Genomic DNA, 13,965 nt, shown 5'->3' with positions numbered 1-13,965 from the left:
TCTGTATCACCAAATAAGTTTATTTTTAATTAATCTTATAAAAAAATGATTGTGATACTCTTACATTTAGATTATTACATACTAAAACAAAGAAAATTCATTTTTCGTTTGTGTGTTGCAGGATTTCTTCTACTGCAACAGTAGGAAACTGTAACAGGAGCCACAGAATCTCCACCACGTCAATAAAATTAATTGTAACTAGTTCTAAATAATCTTAATTAGCAATAATTCGTTATATGCAGAGTTTTGTAGTTATTTTTAAGATTTATATACAACTGTATTTATATTGTAACAAGTGCAACAAATTATTAATTCCTGAAAAATTGCATGAAGCACAACCATTAATTTATAGCAGTTTTAAAGATATGCTTATAATTTTAAAATTAACCTTAATTGTAAAGATTATTGTATAATTCTCAAATCCAATCAACAAATGAGTTTTATAAAATGAATTCGAATGTTTTATCATTTATTCTTAAGTCTATCTATTTATCTCCCATTCCCCTTCCTTGTCATTTTTATAAGATAGAGTCAGTGAAACGTAAAATATTCGTCGATAATATAGGTAATTATTGTCGAATCTCCTTTGATATGTTTCCTATGTTCGCCGTAGGAAATCGCAGAGGGCGTAAAAAACACTCTGACTTTTTGCAAGTCGGTGTTTCATAACCTGAGACGCAAAGCTGCATTTAATGTCATGTCTATCCTGTCTTTAATCAATGGATACCTCACTATGCTATCGTCGATAACTAATTGATTGAACATCATTTTAACAGCAAAACAAAATACACAACTGTCAGCAAAATTATGACAATTCATAATTTATATATATTTTCCAAAAATGGAACATTACTGTATTATGCAGAATGGAATAGGTTGAATAAATCTGGAATCACAAAAGGAGAGGTATGTATGAATAACTATGACAGAATTGTTATTTTAAAGTTATAAAATATATGCCGTTTCTAACCTTCCCATGTTCTAATATCCTGTAACCTATTTTATACAAATCACTAACAATTACTTGTTTCATTCCTTTTTTAAATTAAGTCGTTTAAAAGAAGGTCTTTTGTTTTCATTTGTGTATAATCTATATAATCTTTTTTTCTAAGAAATATATATACATTATAAATAATATATATACATTATAAATAAAATTGCACAAAATTTAGGAAGCAAAATTAATGTATGGAATGTTATTTTCTATAAAATCATTTGTAAGTAAAATATCGCCATTGGATCCAAAAGAAGGATTTTTATATTATAAAACTAGTAAATATACATTGCATTATTTGGAAACTCCGTCTGGATTAAAATTTGTGTTAAATACTGATAATGTTACACAAAATGCTAGAGAATTATTACAACAACTATATAGAGAGGTGAGTAACCCAATGTTGCATATTCTAGTATTATATTGCTGTAGAGTATTTTAGCAAACTAAAAATCTCCAATGATATAATTAATTCTTTTTCCAGGTCTATTTAGAATATGTTGTGAAAAATCCTCTATGTCAATTAAATGAACCTATTCAAAGTGAACTGTTTAAACTAAAAGTTGATGAATTATTTAAAAAATCTCCTTTATTCTTAAGTAGATCGATATAGAATTTTTTATATTATATTAATAAGTATAATATACTTGAATATAAAAATGTTTAGTGATGTTATACAAATTTAATTTCATATTACACGCAATTATTTGTTATTAACAACTAGTATTAATATACATTAATGGAAGTGCAAAAAACTAAACAAAAATATCATATACCATAAAAATATTCTTATAATTTAAATGAATATACAACTTACATTACATTTTGTTATATTTACGAATTTACATTTATCATAACAGAAACAACTATTTAAACAATATATTTTTGTAATACACAGAACTGTGATCTTCATACAAAATGTACAGCAATTAACAGAATTTGAAGAAATTAATACTTGTAAAAGCATCAGTTACTTTTGTAGATTCCTTTAAATTATTTGTATTAACATATTAATGCATTAAAATTGCACCGTCTTTTTTTGTATCAACGAAATGTACTTTTTAATTTGTATATTTAAATTATTATTTAAAATACGTAAAAATATTGGTAAAAATGCATACTTTTAAAAATGTTCCTACATTAAACTTGCCTTTTTATATATGTATATATTTCGTACCACATACCAGTACTCTAGAACATACTTGCAGGAATATGCCTTATTTAACTAAAACATTTATTATTATTAATATAAGGAGATTATATGGCAGCTTATGTCATATTTCACAATTCGGTTTTTTAGGTCCATGTATCCATCTTTTTTTACATATGTAATGTCTTTCATACAATTCTCGTCCGGACGTATGACATTAGCTTATCCAAATATTAGCGAAGTTATTAGTTACACACAAAAAACGTATATACTGGGACAATAATTTTACACAATTATATACACATATTTAAGTTCTACAGAACTTAGAATAAAAAATATACGAAAGGTAAAATTGTTAAAAAATGATTACAATGTTCCTTACACTGATCGTTAGTGATTTATGTTTAACATTACATAAATGTAAATATCTATATCGGCAAGAAACCAAATCAAAGCTTTTGACATGCCTAATAAAGCACCTGATATTAACACATATAATTCACCGAGATTAATAATAAATAAATATAAACTGAAGATAATAAACTACCATACCTCTTTTTATATTAATGTTCATTTTTTTCTCTAAAACTGCTGAATAACATTCACTGTCAAGGCATATTCATTGCCTTTAATTGTATACATTACATTATGTGTATTTTCATACATCGAAGGACATTTAGAAAATGTTCGTGTACAAAGGTTCTTATGATACTTATACATCTGAAAATATGATTGACAAATGAAGAAGTGTTTCATGCATGGAAAATAATAACTGTTGCTTGACATAAAATGCAACTAAAAGGCATAATAATAATTTTTCCATAATGTTTTATACAGTTATCCTATTTTATATCACGTGAAAATTTTATTTCTTTTGAGGAATTCCGTCATAGAAAAATTTTAACGAATTTGATACGTTTTATATGTGAGCGCTGTTTCGTGTACGAGAATGTAATTTTTTCGCATATAACAATATTCTCAAAAAAACATTGGCACAAAATGAAAATTATCCATGTTAAATTAATTTGCAACTTTTGTTTTATAAATTGAGGCCTGATTGTATATATATAGCTATACACACATACGTACATTACACATATTTATACGCACGCACTTCTGAAACATGAATGCACATACTACTTACTTCAATACGCTTTGCCATGCAAAGTTGCTCTTAATTTGTTCCCTCTATTGCATTCATAATACGTTTATACATGGTGTGCATAAATATAGTAAATTCGGCATTACTGCACGCATATGGTGTACACTTAAATACATATATACACATATACAGTAACAAACGAAAGTGTAAATGTCACACTATTCTTATAGAGAAATGATATACATCTCTTAATCAGTTCACAAAAATTAGATAATTATAATTACAAATTAAATCTAGTACACAAAATATGATATCATATTTTTATTCATATTAACAACATACTATATTCAAAAAGATATAAAGTTGGTCCAATTTGTATTTACCATTTTTGGTACTCTGTCAAAAGTGAATAGAATAACAATGATTGATAAAGGAATGCAAAAATAAAAAGTCAAAGTAAGTTTAAAAGAATAAATGAAAAACAAGTCAATTTAAATAAGACGGAAAGTCCTGATTCAGAAAAAATTAGTACCTCAACAATATAGCGACCCAAAACATACGACAAATTACTAACAAATTATTTAAGTTTGTCAAATTTTGTTATGGTATGAAAAATATAAATTCCATTGAAAGTTTGTGATTAATTATTAAAAGAAATCTAGCAGGATATTAAAACACCCTCTCAGGTATTCATGAGAAGTAGCATAATTTAATAAATATGCCACACAAATTAAAATTATTAATAAGAAAAAACGAAAAATTAATTAAAAATTCTAATTCTAAAAACATTATCCAAGTGCAAGATTATAAATATTGCATCAAAATAATATTGCAATTAAAAACATATTGCATTCACAAAAATATAAAATTAAAAGGATCGAGGAAACATGTAGTTAAATAATTGATATTACAATTTCTAGTATAAATAATAAGCTTTGAATTAAAATTAAAATAGAAATTAATTTCAATTAATTAATATAAATGAAAAAATAAAGTTTTGTATTTTAGTTAGTTGGTTGAATTTGAAATTCTAATCGCCTAATCCTTATCAATCAGTTGAGAACTTGTATCATTTCCTTATAAGACTAGCGTGTGTACATTTTTGATTGCCACTGTATGTGAATACGCATCTGTGTGTCTTGTATTTAAAGGACGCATGTACATTATTACATAAATGCTCAGTCTTTGTTCCTTTAAGAGTGTAAATTGTCTTCCATATTATTTATGCTACAGCCTTTGTCAGAAGGCGTGAAGAAACGAGCACCGTTATTCTGTACCACTACAGGAGACGGTTCTTCTATCACCGACAATCGCTTCTCGCGATCTGTAGATGTTGTAGAATTATGGAAGAAGACATTTCTCAAAGTGGCAACGTTAACCCGTTCCCATGATACATTGTCATCTGCCGAATCAGCCTTTGATTCATTGTTAGAATTCCTGAAAAAGTAAATGGACATTATACATGTAAAAATATTGTAGTTCTCAAAATCTTCTAATTAACCCAGTGCCTTGCAATATTAAAACGAGAAGATTGTAGATAATCAAGAACATCGAAAAGCAGTGAGTTAAATTTTGAAAAATCTAAATTTTGTCATACTTTGTACTCTTTTGAGTATTTGCGTCTTGTTCTGTTTCTTTAGTACGTTTAGTACGCCTTCCGGAAGTTCGACTATTCACTCCACACGTATTAACAATTCCTTCTTGATCTGCTTCAATGAAACTAACATGATCATCGAATCTGACACGTTCAGAACCTTCGTCTTCTCCACAAACGGTCCAATTACTGGAATCACTGCACTGGCGATCTAACGTCGGCTTGCGCCGAGCACGTTTCGCTAAACCAGGCGCTACTTCTTCGAGGGAACTCAAAGATGTAGCTTGACCTGCTGAATCCATATGACCTCCTGCAACAGAGCTTGTCCCTTGTTCTCCTTCCGTGCTTCTACCACCGCTGATTGAGCTTCCATCCATCTGAACAATCGATATAATTAAAATTCATAACTGAAGTACTGATCGTTTGCAATAATACTTTTAAAGAAGAGCGAGATACTTTAAAATTTAGAACAGAGCCTGCTAGAGCTCTCGTAGAAGCTGCGCCGTCATCCAAAGCAATAGATGCGTTCACAGATTTTTCTGATAAACTGGTTGCCGCAGATGCTGTTTCGCTACACAAACTGAATCGTTGGGTAGACGTCACATCCGCTTGAACCTCCAATCTATTTTTTAAATATAATAGTAACTACTAATGTGTAACTAATAATTGAAAATTGTATAAATACAAAAAGAGTCTCTTACCTCTGACCTCCTGGTAAAACACTAGAAGCTATACTTCCTGCGAGACTGGTACCAGCGACAGCTACGTTACTGGCACTTTCGCGATCGTTTTCACGACCTAATTTTTCTAAATGACTTCCACTACCTAATGAAAGGGAAGCTTCTCCTATCGAAGGATTACCGCCGCGATGACTCGCAACATCTATCGATGCTGCATCTACAATAAAGATTATGTTTTGAATTATCTAATCTTCTAAATTACTCGATCTACACTTGATGTTAAAATTTGAATTATTTAGGCATTTACCTCCACCGTTGCGGACACTCAATGAACCCATAAGCTCGTTTTCGTCATCGAAATCAAATCGCACCCCTGTACCATTTGTTGAAACACCACAACCTCCGCTTCGACAAAGAGAAACGGGGACTACACCATAAACGTAAAATAATAAAATGGGTACACCAATACCTACGGCCAATCCTGCCAATATGGGTGATACTAAAACCTGTAACGATGGTAGATAAATTATGAGTAGTGGCTCTTGTTCGAACTTTTATTGAGACTTACAGAGATTCAAATTTTATAAAGTTTCTACAAATTAAACTTAAAATCTTATGTACTATAGAATTAGTAAATTTATAATATGAGAATTTTATGTAAAAAGAAAAGAAGATAATATGAAGCAATAAAACTCTTTACTCTTGAATTTTGGGGCGGGGGACTTAATAAATAAAAAAAAACGTATAATTATTAGATCGGAATTAATTATGAATAGATAAGTAATAATATTAAGAAAACGAAAAGATACATTTAAGTACGTAAAGTTACGCGATAAAATTGCCATTAGGTATCGGCTAACAAAAATGTAAAAGCTGCAACTGTATCGAAAACTTCGGACTGCAGTTGATCTAGTATTGTGCGGTTTTAAGCTGCCGGAAGTTTCTGTATGTACGCTGCATAATTAACACAGTAATTAAGGGAATGTTTCAGATGTACTTCATAAGTCCCTTTCAATGTATGCTCGCGAAAATAGGAAAGAACGTAAACCATTAACACGGATCGCTTTTTTAGTATAACATACTGCATTTTTATTTAATACAACTGTAAACAATCATAATGAAAGAAAAACAAAAGCAAATATAGAATTGCCTATTCAAAGGCATTTATTATTTTAATATGTTCTGCATCGTGCTTTGCATACTCTCGGGCAATTAATACACATATCACCTTCAAAAACAAAAAAAAAAAAAAAAAAAGAAAAGAGAGAAAAGAAAAAGCAATTTCCGATCAACCTATAATCTATGTTCTGTAAAATATAGAAAAAATAGTATGAAATACCATTGAAAGTAAAACATGGTAATAATATAAATATATCTCGGGACAGTCGTATAAGGTAAGGTGCCATGATGAGGGAAAAGATTACTGACACACGGTGATCTGTTTTCTAGATTTCCATGGAGCATAGAAGAGAACGCGAGATAGCGGAACAGGAGACAGAGAAAGTGCATGGCGAGCAGAAAGTGTGGGAGGTGCGGAAGGAAGGATATTGATCGCCGCGACGGTAGGAGTGCGCGCATGGGAGATCCTCTCTGTCCCACCCTGCGGCCTGCATCCACCTAGGTGGCTGACGATGGAACGTGCATCGTGTCAGTCGGTACTTTAAGAACCATACTACACCACGATCGCAAAACGGTCTGACAAATCGAGTGTTGGGATCGGGAAGTCGGTCGGTGCTCTGCGCCAAGGGTGTGTCGCGCCGTGGACACTACGAGCCTCGATGAACGGGCGCCGAACTACGCCGGCCCGAACATTCAAGGACCGAACGGCGTAACAGGAAGTAGAAGGGACACGCGACGAATCCATTCATTACTGGTGATTTCACGAAGCCTCCGCATACATGACAGACTCGTGCGCTCCGATGTGAACAGTCAAATAGACACCGTCCTGCATGTGTTACCGTTCACGAGAGTGTACATGTAGTTTATTGGCATTGATTGGGGACAGTAGACACGCGAAACGTTACAACCACGATACACATACATCCCTCATCTGTTTTTTCTCTCCCGTTTTCCTTCCATCGATCCCGCCAACACTGATATCGTCGATTGACTGTCATTAGTGTTAATTGAATAAATAAAAGGAAAGAGAGATTGAGAGACAGAGATAAAATCAGAAGAAAGGAAACCATGGCGAATTGGGACTGGGAAGACACCGACTGGGATTGGGAAGATACGGAAGAATCATCTTGCGGAGAGGAGCAGAAGCAGATTATCTCAGAACCAGAGATTGACAAGGAGTGGCTTGGTGGTATCCTAAGGGAATTTCACAAAGAACCGGTTAGTTCGGTAGAAACTATGATTTACAGTTAACAGTTGCCTGTAGCGATTTTTATACGGCGTCATTTAAGCAGCCTATAAATGCTTTGTTAGCAATGAAAATGCAACACATTTGAAGATGTAGCGTACCAAGTATTCTTGAATTGCTTGCAAATTAACCCGTCATGTACACAGGTCACAATAACCGAATGTAACGTAAGTCCGGGCTGTATGAGTAATGAAAGCGCGCTCAGTGCTATAATTCGTGTTAAAATCAAGTACGTGTTGAACGACACAAATACCACGCAAGACCTGTCACTTATCGTGAAAGAGCTTCCAAAAGATGCGTTCAGTCGTTTCTTTGTTATCGAAGGCCAATTCGATCTTCGGGAAATTAAATTTTACACACAGGTAAGCAATCAATTAATATAATGCTACCATGCTGTTGCTACGTCAATCTTAAATTGTTCTATCCAATAAATAATAACTTGGATTCTATTTATATCAGGTCATGCCTGATCTGAAAGAGTTTCAAAAGAAGCAACTAGCATCCCAGGAAAATAAATCGGACGAGGAAATCCTTCTGTCAGTTCCAGTCTGTTATCATGCACATTACACACCAGCTGATGAGTCAGACGACAACCCTACAACGCCAGATTCTATTCTCGTACTGCACGATCTTCGCGATTCTGATTTTCGAAATATCAAATTTCGCGAAGGAATGACATACGATCAAACTAAAGTCGCATTAGATGCTATAGCACGCATACACGCGCATTCTCTGGCAATGAAAGTTGTCGAGGGAGAGCCTCTGTCCGAACGTTATCCATTCCTCTTCCAAACAGCAAAGGCAACGGACTCGTATCAACAACTGGTTGAGCGTGGTTTACCACAACTTGCCAAATTTTTGAAAAGTACGCCAGGATTAGAAGCGATACTGGAGGCCCTACTTGTACTACGACCTAGAACTAAGCATATAATATCTGCACTCCTTGCGCCAGAAGGGCCGTTAGCCTTGATCACGCACACAGATTTCTGGTGTAATAATCTACTTTTTAAGGAAGGACCATCTGGCCTTGAATGCTGCATCCTCGACTGGCAAATGGTTACCTATAGTAGACCGACTAACGACATTGCTCTGTTGATAGTAAGTTCATTGCCAACCGAATTACGTCGCAAACATACAGAAACCTTCCTTGATATCTATTGGGAGGCACTAATAGGGACGTGTTCTCGTCTCGGCGTCGACATTCCGAAAGATTTGGGCTACACGAGAGAAGACTTAAATAAGGACTATAGGCGATCGCAACTCCTCGCTCTCTTACTCTGTATTGGATCTGTAGATGTTGCTTTAGGCGATGCAGATACAGAACAACGCTTGATCGACGTTTTAAAAGACCTTCATAGTGAAGGTGTACTTACAGATGAGACTGCGATTGCTAATAGCGAAAACGACCCTTAGTCAGCATTATTACTGCCTATGATAGTGTTGCAGCGAATTAATACTTCTACGCGAAATGTAAATCGAGGAAGCAAAAGTTATAGAACTGATTGTTCAACAGCTCGATTCGTCTGCCATTGACGTTACGATTGCGATTAACGTAATACATCTCAAGCAACAGGGCTTGTGTCGATAATTATGTAATTGCGGAATCGAAATCACGTTAAAGTTCGTTAACGTGGTGGAAATAGAATTGATGTTAGGCTCTTATGTTTAAAAATATTTCGATATTGAATTGTTCTTTCGATATGTACACCTATAATTTAGTAAGGACGTTCAGCAAACAGAATATCAATAAACATTGTATGAAGTTTTAAAATTAAAAGTGACTCGAAATGTAAAAGAATTGCTAATACGTGCCATAACAAATAACTTAAGTCAGGAGTAACATTTTCCTCCACGAGCCTGTTAAATATAACGATCGTTTGATTTGAATTTGTTCTTTTATCAAAATTTCTTCCCGCAATTACTATTACGGCTATACGACCGACATTCTGTTACTGCTAATTCACATACGCAATAATTATATTATTCCATTTCTTTGTACAAACTATATAAATAAAATATACTTTGATGTTGTCATGAATTTGTACAATGATTTTCAAACATAAAAGTAATTCCTAAGCAATATCCATATATGTGTAAATAAGTAAGTAGTTTTATTACGACTAGTTAATAAATTTTTTAATATCTTACTTTGATAATTTAAAAAAAAATATCTGTAAATTTACATTGATACTACTTTGTAAGACACTCGATACTTTATCTATCATCTGATGATATTATATATATATATATATATATATACTTTTGAAGAAAATCAATTATGTACAAATATGAAAAATAAGATTTTAACTTACAGATGCAGTTACTCCTCCAACAATAAAAGCATTCCTCTTATGTTTGTTATCTTTCTCATATCTTGTATACAGCTCCTTTCCCACCCATACTGGAATACCTGTAACAAAACATACATATACAAATATAAAGTTACACAAAATTTTGTCCGAAAGATATATTTATAAATATATCACATTCAGTTTAACATTAAAATATGAAAAACATAATATACGAACCTATAATCATAGCAGGTACAGCTATTCCAGCAGCAAGACCAATTCCAACTGGAGCTCCCACTAAGGTTCCAAGTTGCCAAAGTATTTTCTTTTTTCTAGACCATGGCTTTTTACCCCAAAAGGTACAACCAGAAGGACTGCAATTAAATGAAAAATTGGAAAAATTAAGAATTATAAAAATAATATTTCATAAAAATAAATATGGAGATAAATAACTCGGATAAACTTTACCTTAAATAATGAAGATCACTGATTTCCTTCATGCATAACCAACAAAATTCGGCACCGCAAACAGCACAAACCATGTGATTGCAACTACCATCATCCATTTTAACAATAAGGACTTGACACCTTGGACAAGGTTTGACGTCATCTTCTGTGGATACAGTTTATGCAAAAACACGTGTTATCTTAGAATTTCAGGATTCTCTAATTCTGAAATCTTTAAATATAAAGAACACATACTATGTTGTGAATCACTTTGACTGAAACTGAGAGATGAACTTCGTTCGTAGTATTGAGTACGTTGAGCTCTGGCAGCATCACATGTTTGATTAGGATGCCAACGTGCTTTACAATGGTAACAAAAATAAGAGTCACATCCTGGTCGTTCACAACGTAATTTTGGGCACGAAGCACAACCACTAGCAATAACTGCAAAGCTGCAATCTGGTGCAGGACACCATCTCGCATCAGGTTCTACAGCAAGAACTCGTCGTACCATAAAATCTTCATATTTTTCCAATTGCGTTTGATCATTTAGGATCATTCGAATATCTATAAAAAAATAAATTCAGTAAATAATAGTAATAAATAAGTAGTAAATAATAGTAAGAAGTTTACATCACTTTTATCAGAAAAATGCATTTACCATTTGGGTGAATTGGTTCTGAACATTCAGGACATGCTATGTTAACTCTAGATTCAGAAATTTCAACTTTAAGATATTGTTGATAGCAATCATAACAACTGCGATGATGGCAAGACTGAACAACAGGAAAGAACTCCACAGGCAATTCAGCCAAACATAAAGGACATTCCATTAAACCACTTTCACTACTCTGAAATAATATTTATTTTGCAACCTGGATATCATTTAAAATTATCAAACAATTAATATAATCAAGATCTAATAGAAATTCAATTCTAAGAATTTCATTGCAAGTACATATTCTATAAATACCTTTCCGGCAGAAGAAAGTACTGAGCCTTTACTGGAAGCACGTTGTAGATCTATGTTTTGAAATTGAAAATGGCTTGAACCATTACTTACTCTAGCTTCTCCTTTTTCAACATCTGTGATTTTGCCACCAATTGGATCTTTTGCTAGAAAAATAATTCATTCTCAAGAATAATTCATTCTGTATTTTATCTACGATATTTATTTCAGACCAAATATCACTTCATACTTTTTGTATTTCTGTTACTTGAACTAGGTGTTCTCACAATTCGTCGTCCAATAAGTGGGCTTGAATATAATAATCGACGCAAAGAAAATCGCGCTAACATTCTTCGTGGTCTAGGGACTGTACTGCTACAGCTTCCAGAACTGTTATCATTTTCTTTAAACATCTTAAATAGTATTATAGGTCACTACTGTCTCATTCTTTGTGTCACGCGATTAAGGTAACTCAATCTGTAATAAATAATGGGAAAAGAAGTAAATATAATAGGACTTCATATATATCACTATGATATATATCTTCTATCACATATTATACAATGCTTAATATTGAAAATAAAAATGTATATCGTAATACAAACGTATCAAACATACCGTTTACAAGCGATTATATTTTACGTCATAAGCGCACGTGTAGTATGTATTACATGTTATTATATCGATCGTATTTAAATACACATAAGGTTCTTACGTTTCTAATGTTTTCGAATTAATTATCATAAAAATTATTTTGGACAAAATTTTTGTATATTAGTGTAAATCATTTATAATTCATATAAATTTATTAATACGTAACGTTCTCAATAAATTCACTTTACGTTCAATTTTGTATGTACATTTTCTTTACTACTTTCACTAAAAAAGGAATTATACAGTCTATCAAAGCGGTTGTCATCAATTACGATTTCTCCATGTTCATGAAGAGCATAAATAATCAGCATTTCGAAATCTTTTATGTATGTACCATGAAATATTTTAGCATTTAAGGTTCGATTACTCGACCTGTACAGTTTAACCTTAACTTAATAAATCATATACCATACCGTTATACGATTATAATTATCCTTTACCGAACGTCCGAATCCAAATAATATAAATATAAATATAAATTATGTGAATTATGTCCAATTCATATAGCATTTTAAGAAACGATATATGATTCGACATGTAACACACCATACAAATCTCTAATAGTATTATAAATCGATTATATGTATATTCCACAGATTGCATTAACATGTTAACACATAAGATATAGAAAATTACTTAATACAAGTTTTATACTATATTTTAACTCGATTTATCTAACAAATTTGTAAATTTATGAAAAGATAACCTTTTCCCGAGTATAAATACAGTTATAATTAATGTTAATGTAAATTTAGTACGAAATGCAAAATAATCGCCATTTGTAATAGCTTAAATGTGTATATATATATATACACATTTATATATATACAATGCACGAATATGTTATATATGTGTATATATATGTGAATGTATGTGTATATGTATATACATACTATAAAATATATATAATGTGTATGATAATTAAACTGTATTTTTTCTCAAACAAAAACATTATAGTCGTTTTAAATAGAATAAAATACCTTATTCTTTAAATTAAATAAAAAATGAATACAAAAAAACACATTTGAACTATATATCGAGAAATCTTATACATAGATGACTAGCATTAATACAGGTGTGAAAAGTCTGTGAGCAAAAACCAACTAAAGTCATTCTAAATAACGTATAAACGTACCTGGTTCCTGTTAAAAAATACTTTCAAATCTACACCACGTTTAGTAACTAATAATAGATTCACAATTAGAATTACACACTATTGGTAAGTTTTACCTATTTTGTTGGTTAAGAATGTTCACTTGACACAACAGCTGACGGCTTCTGACTAAAGACTTATCTTACATATAATTTAGATGAGGGATACAATGAGCGAAATATAGAAATGAACATACAGCGCCTCTGCCTGAAAACATTTGATATAACACCGCTCAAATAAAAAATCTTAAGTTTAATCAGATTAAATTAATATTATTTGTATATTTTGTAATTATTACTATATACTTTTTGTGAATTCTATATGAATAAAAAGTAATTAGAAAATAATTAAATATTTCATTCTTTAACATTAATACTATGTATGCACAAATATGAATATTTTCTTATTTCACGCAAAATATTTATAAAAGCACAGTTTATACACCTCAATACTAGATTGTGAAACTGTTATTTAACAATTATTTAAAATTCTTTATTAGATGCTATTTGTTTAGTAATTAATAATATTGATGAGTTAATTTATCTGAATATTAATTTTCAAGTTATTATAAATAGTAACATTAATT

At 31.7% G+C, this 13,965-nt stretch overlaps 2 protein-coding genes across 4 annotated transcripts; one reads left to right on the top strand and one right to left on the bottom strand.

Moving 5' to 3' along the window:
• The first annotated feature begins 651 nt into the window (after positions 1-651).
• LOC117160496 (trafficking protein particle complex subunit 1-like) lies at positions 652-9,950 on the top strand. 2 transcript variants are annotated; one of them, XM_033341264.2, is made up of 4 exons: positions 652-906; positions 6,970-7,857; positions 8,032-8,247; positions 8,345-9,950. In XM_033341264.2, the coding sequence occupies exons 2-4, from the start codon at positions 7,708-7,710 to the stop codon at positions 9,296-9,298; spliced, it is 1,320 nt and encodes a 439-aa protein (XP_033197155.1). In that variant the 5' UTR covers positions 652-906; positions 6,970-7,707; the 3' UTR covers positions 9,299-9,950. The 2 variants fall into 2 exon arrangements, with proteins under 2 accessions (XP_033197155.1, XP_033197157.1); XM_033341266.2 differs by lacking the exons at positions 6,970-7,857; positions 8,032-8,247; positions 8,345-9,950 and adding exons at positions 1,173-1,382; positions 1,479-1,660 and having other exon boundaries at positions 655-906.
• LOC117160495 (E3 ubiquitin-protein ligase RNF19A) lies at positions 2,684-13,542 on the bottom strand. 2 transcript variants are annotated; one of them, XM_076624694.1, is made up of 13 exons: positions 13,457-13,542; positions 11,823-12,049; positions 11,597-11,739; positions 11,285-11,474; positions 10,879-11,190; positions 10,645-10,789; positions 10,414-10,550; positions 10,198-10,295; positions 5,828-6,026; positions 5,542-5,737; positions 5,297-5,462; positions 4,844-5,217; positions 2,684-4,683 (listed from the first exon to the last, which is right to left on the bottom strand). In XM_076624694.1, exons 2-13 carry the CDS (start codon positions 11,983-11,985, stop codon positions 4,440-4,442), a joined length of 2,367 nt encoding a protein of 788 aa, XP_076480809.1. In that variant the 5' UTR covers positions 11,986-12,049; positions 13,457-13,542; the 3' UTR covers positions 2,684-4,439. The 2 variants fall into 2 exon arrangements, with proteins under 2 accessions (XP_076480809.1, XP_033197153.1); XM_033341262.2 differs by having other exon boundaries at positions 13,362-13,518.
• Between the last annotated feature and the right edge of the window lie 423 nt (positions 13,543-13,965).

This window comes from Bombus vancouverensis, chromosome 15, assembly GCF_051014615.1.
Source record: "Bombus vancouverensis nearcticus chromosome 15, iyBomVanc1_principal, whole genome shotgun sequence".
Classification (NCBI taxonomy): domain Eukaryota; kingdom Metazoa; phylum Arthropoda; class Insecta; order Hymenoptera; family Apidae; genus Bombus; species Bombus vancouverensis.
The sequence above is the reverse complement of the archived record's forward strand: the minus strand, read 5'-3'. Positions and strand labels throughout refer to the sequence as shown.

Coding starts and splice junctions, on each gene's coding strand:
- LOC117160496 (XM_033341264.2), top strand. CDS start 7,708: ATGGCGAATTGGGACTGGGAAGACACCGACTGGGATTGGGAAGATACG. Junction 7,858..8,031: donor GGGAATTTCACAAAGAACCG/GTTAGTTCGGTA, acceptor TCATGTACACAG/GTCACAATAACCGAATGTAA. Junction 8,248..8,344: donor AAATTAAATTTTACACACAG/GTAAGCAATCAA, acceptor TATTTATATCAG/GTCATGCCTGATCTGAAAGA.
- LOC117160495 (XM_076624694.1), bottom strand. CDS start 11,985: ATGTTTAAAGAAAATGATAACAGTTCTGGAAGCTGTAGCAGTACAGTC. Junction 6,027..10,197: donor TTGGAGGAGTAACTGCATCT/GTAAGTTAAAAT, acceptor CCATCGTTACAG/GTTTTAGTATCACCCATATT. Junction 4,684..4,843: donor AATACTCAAAAGAGTACAAA/GTATGACAAAAT, acceptor TTACTTTTTCAG/GAATTCTAACAATGAATCAA.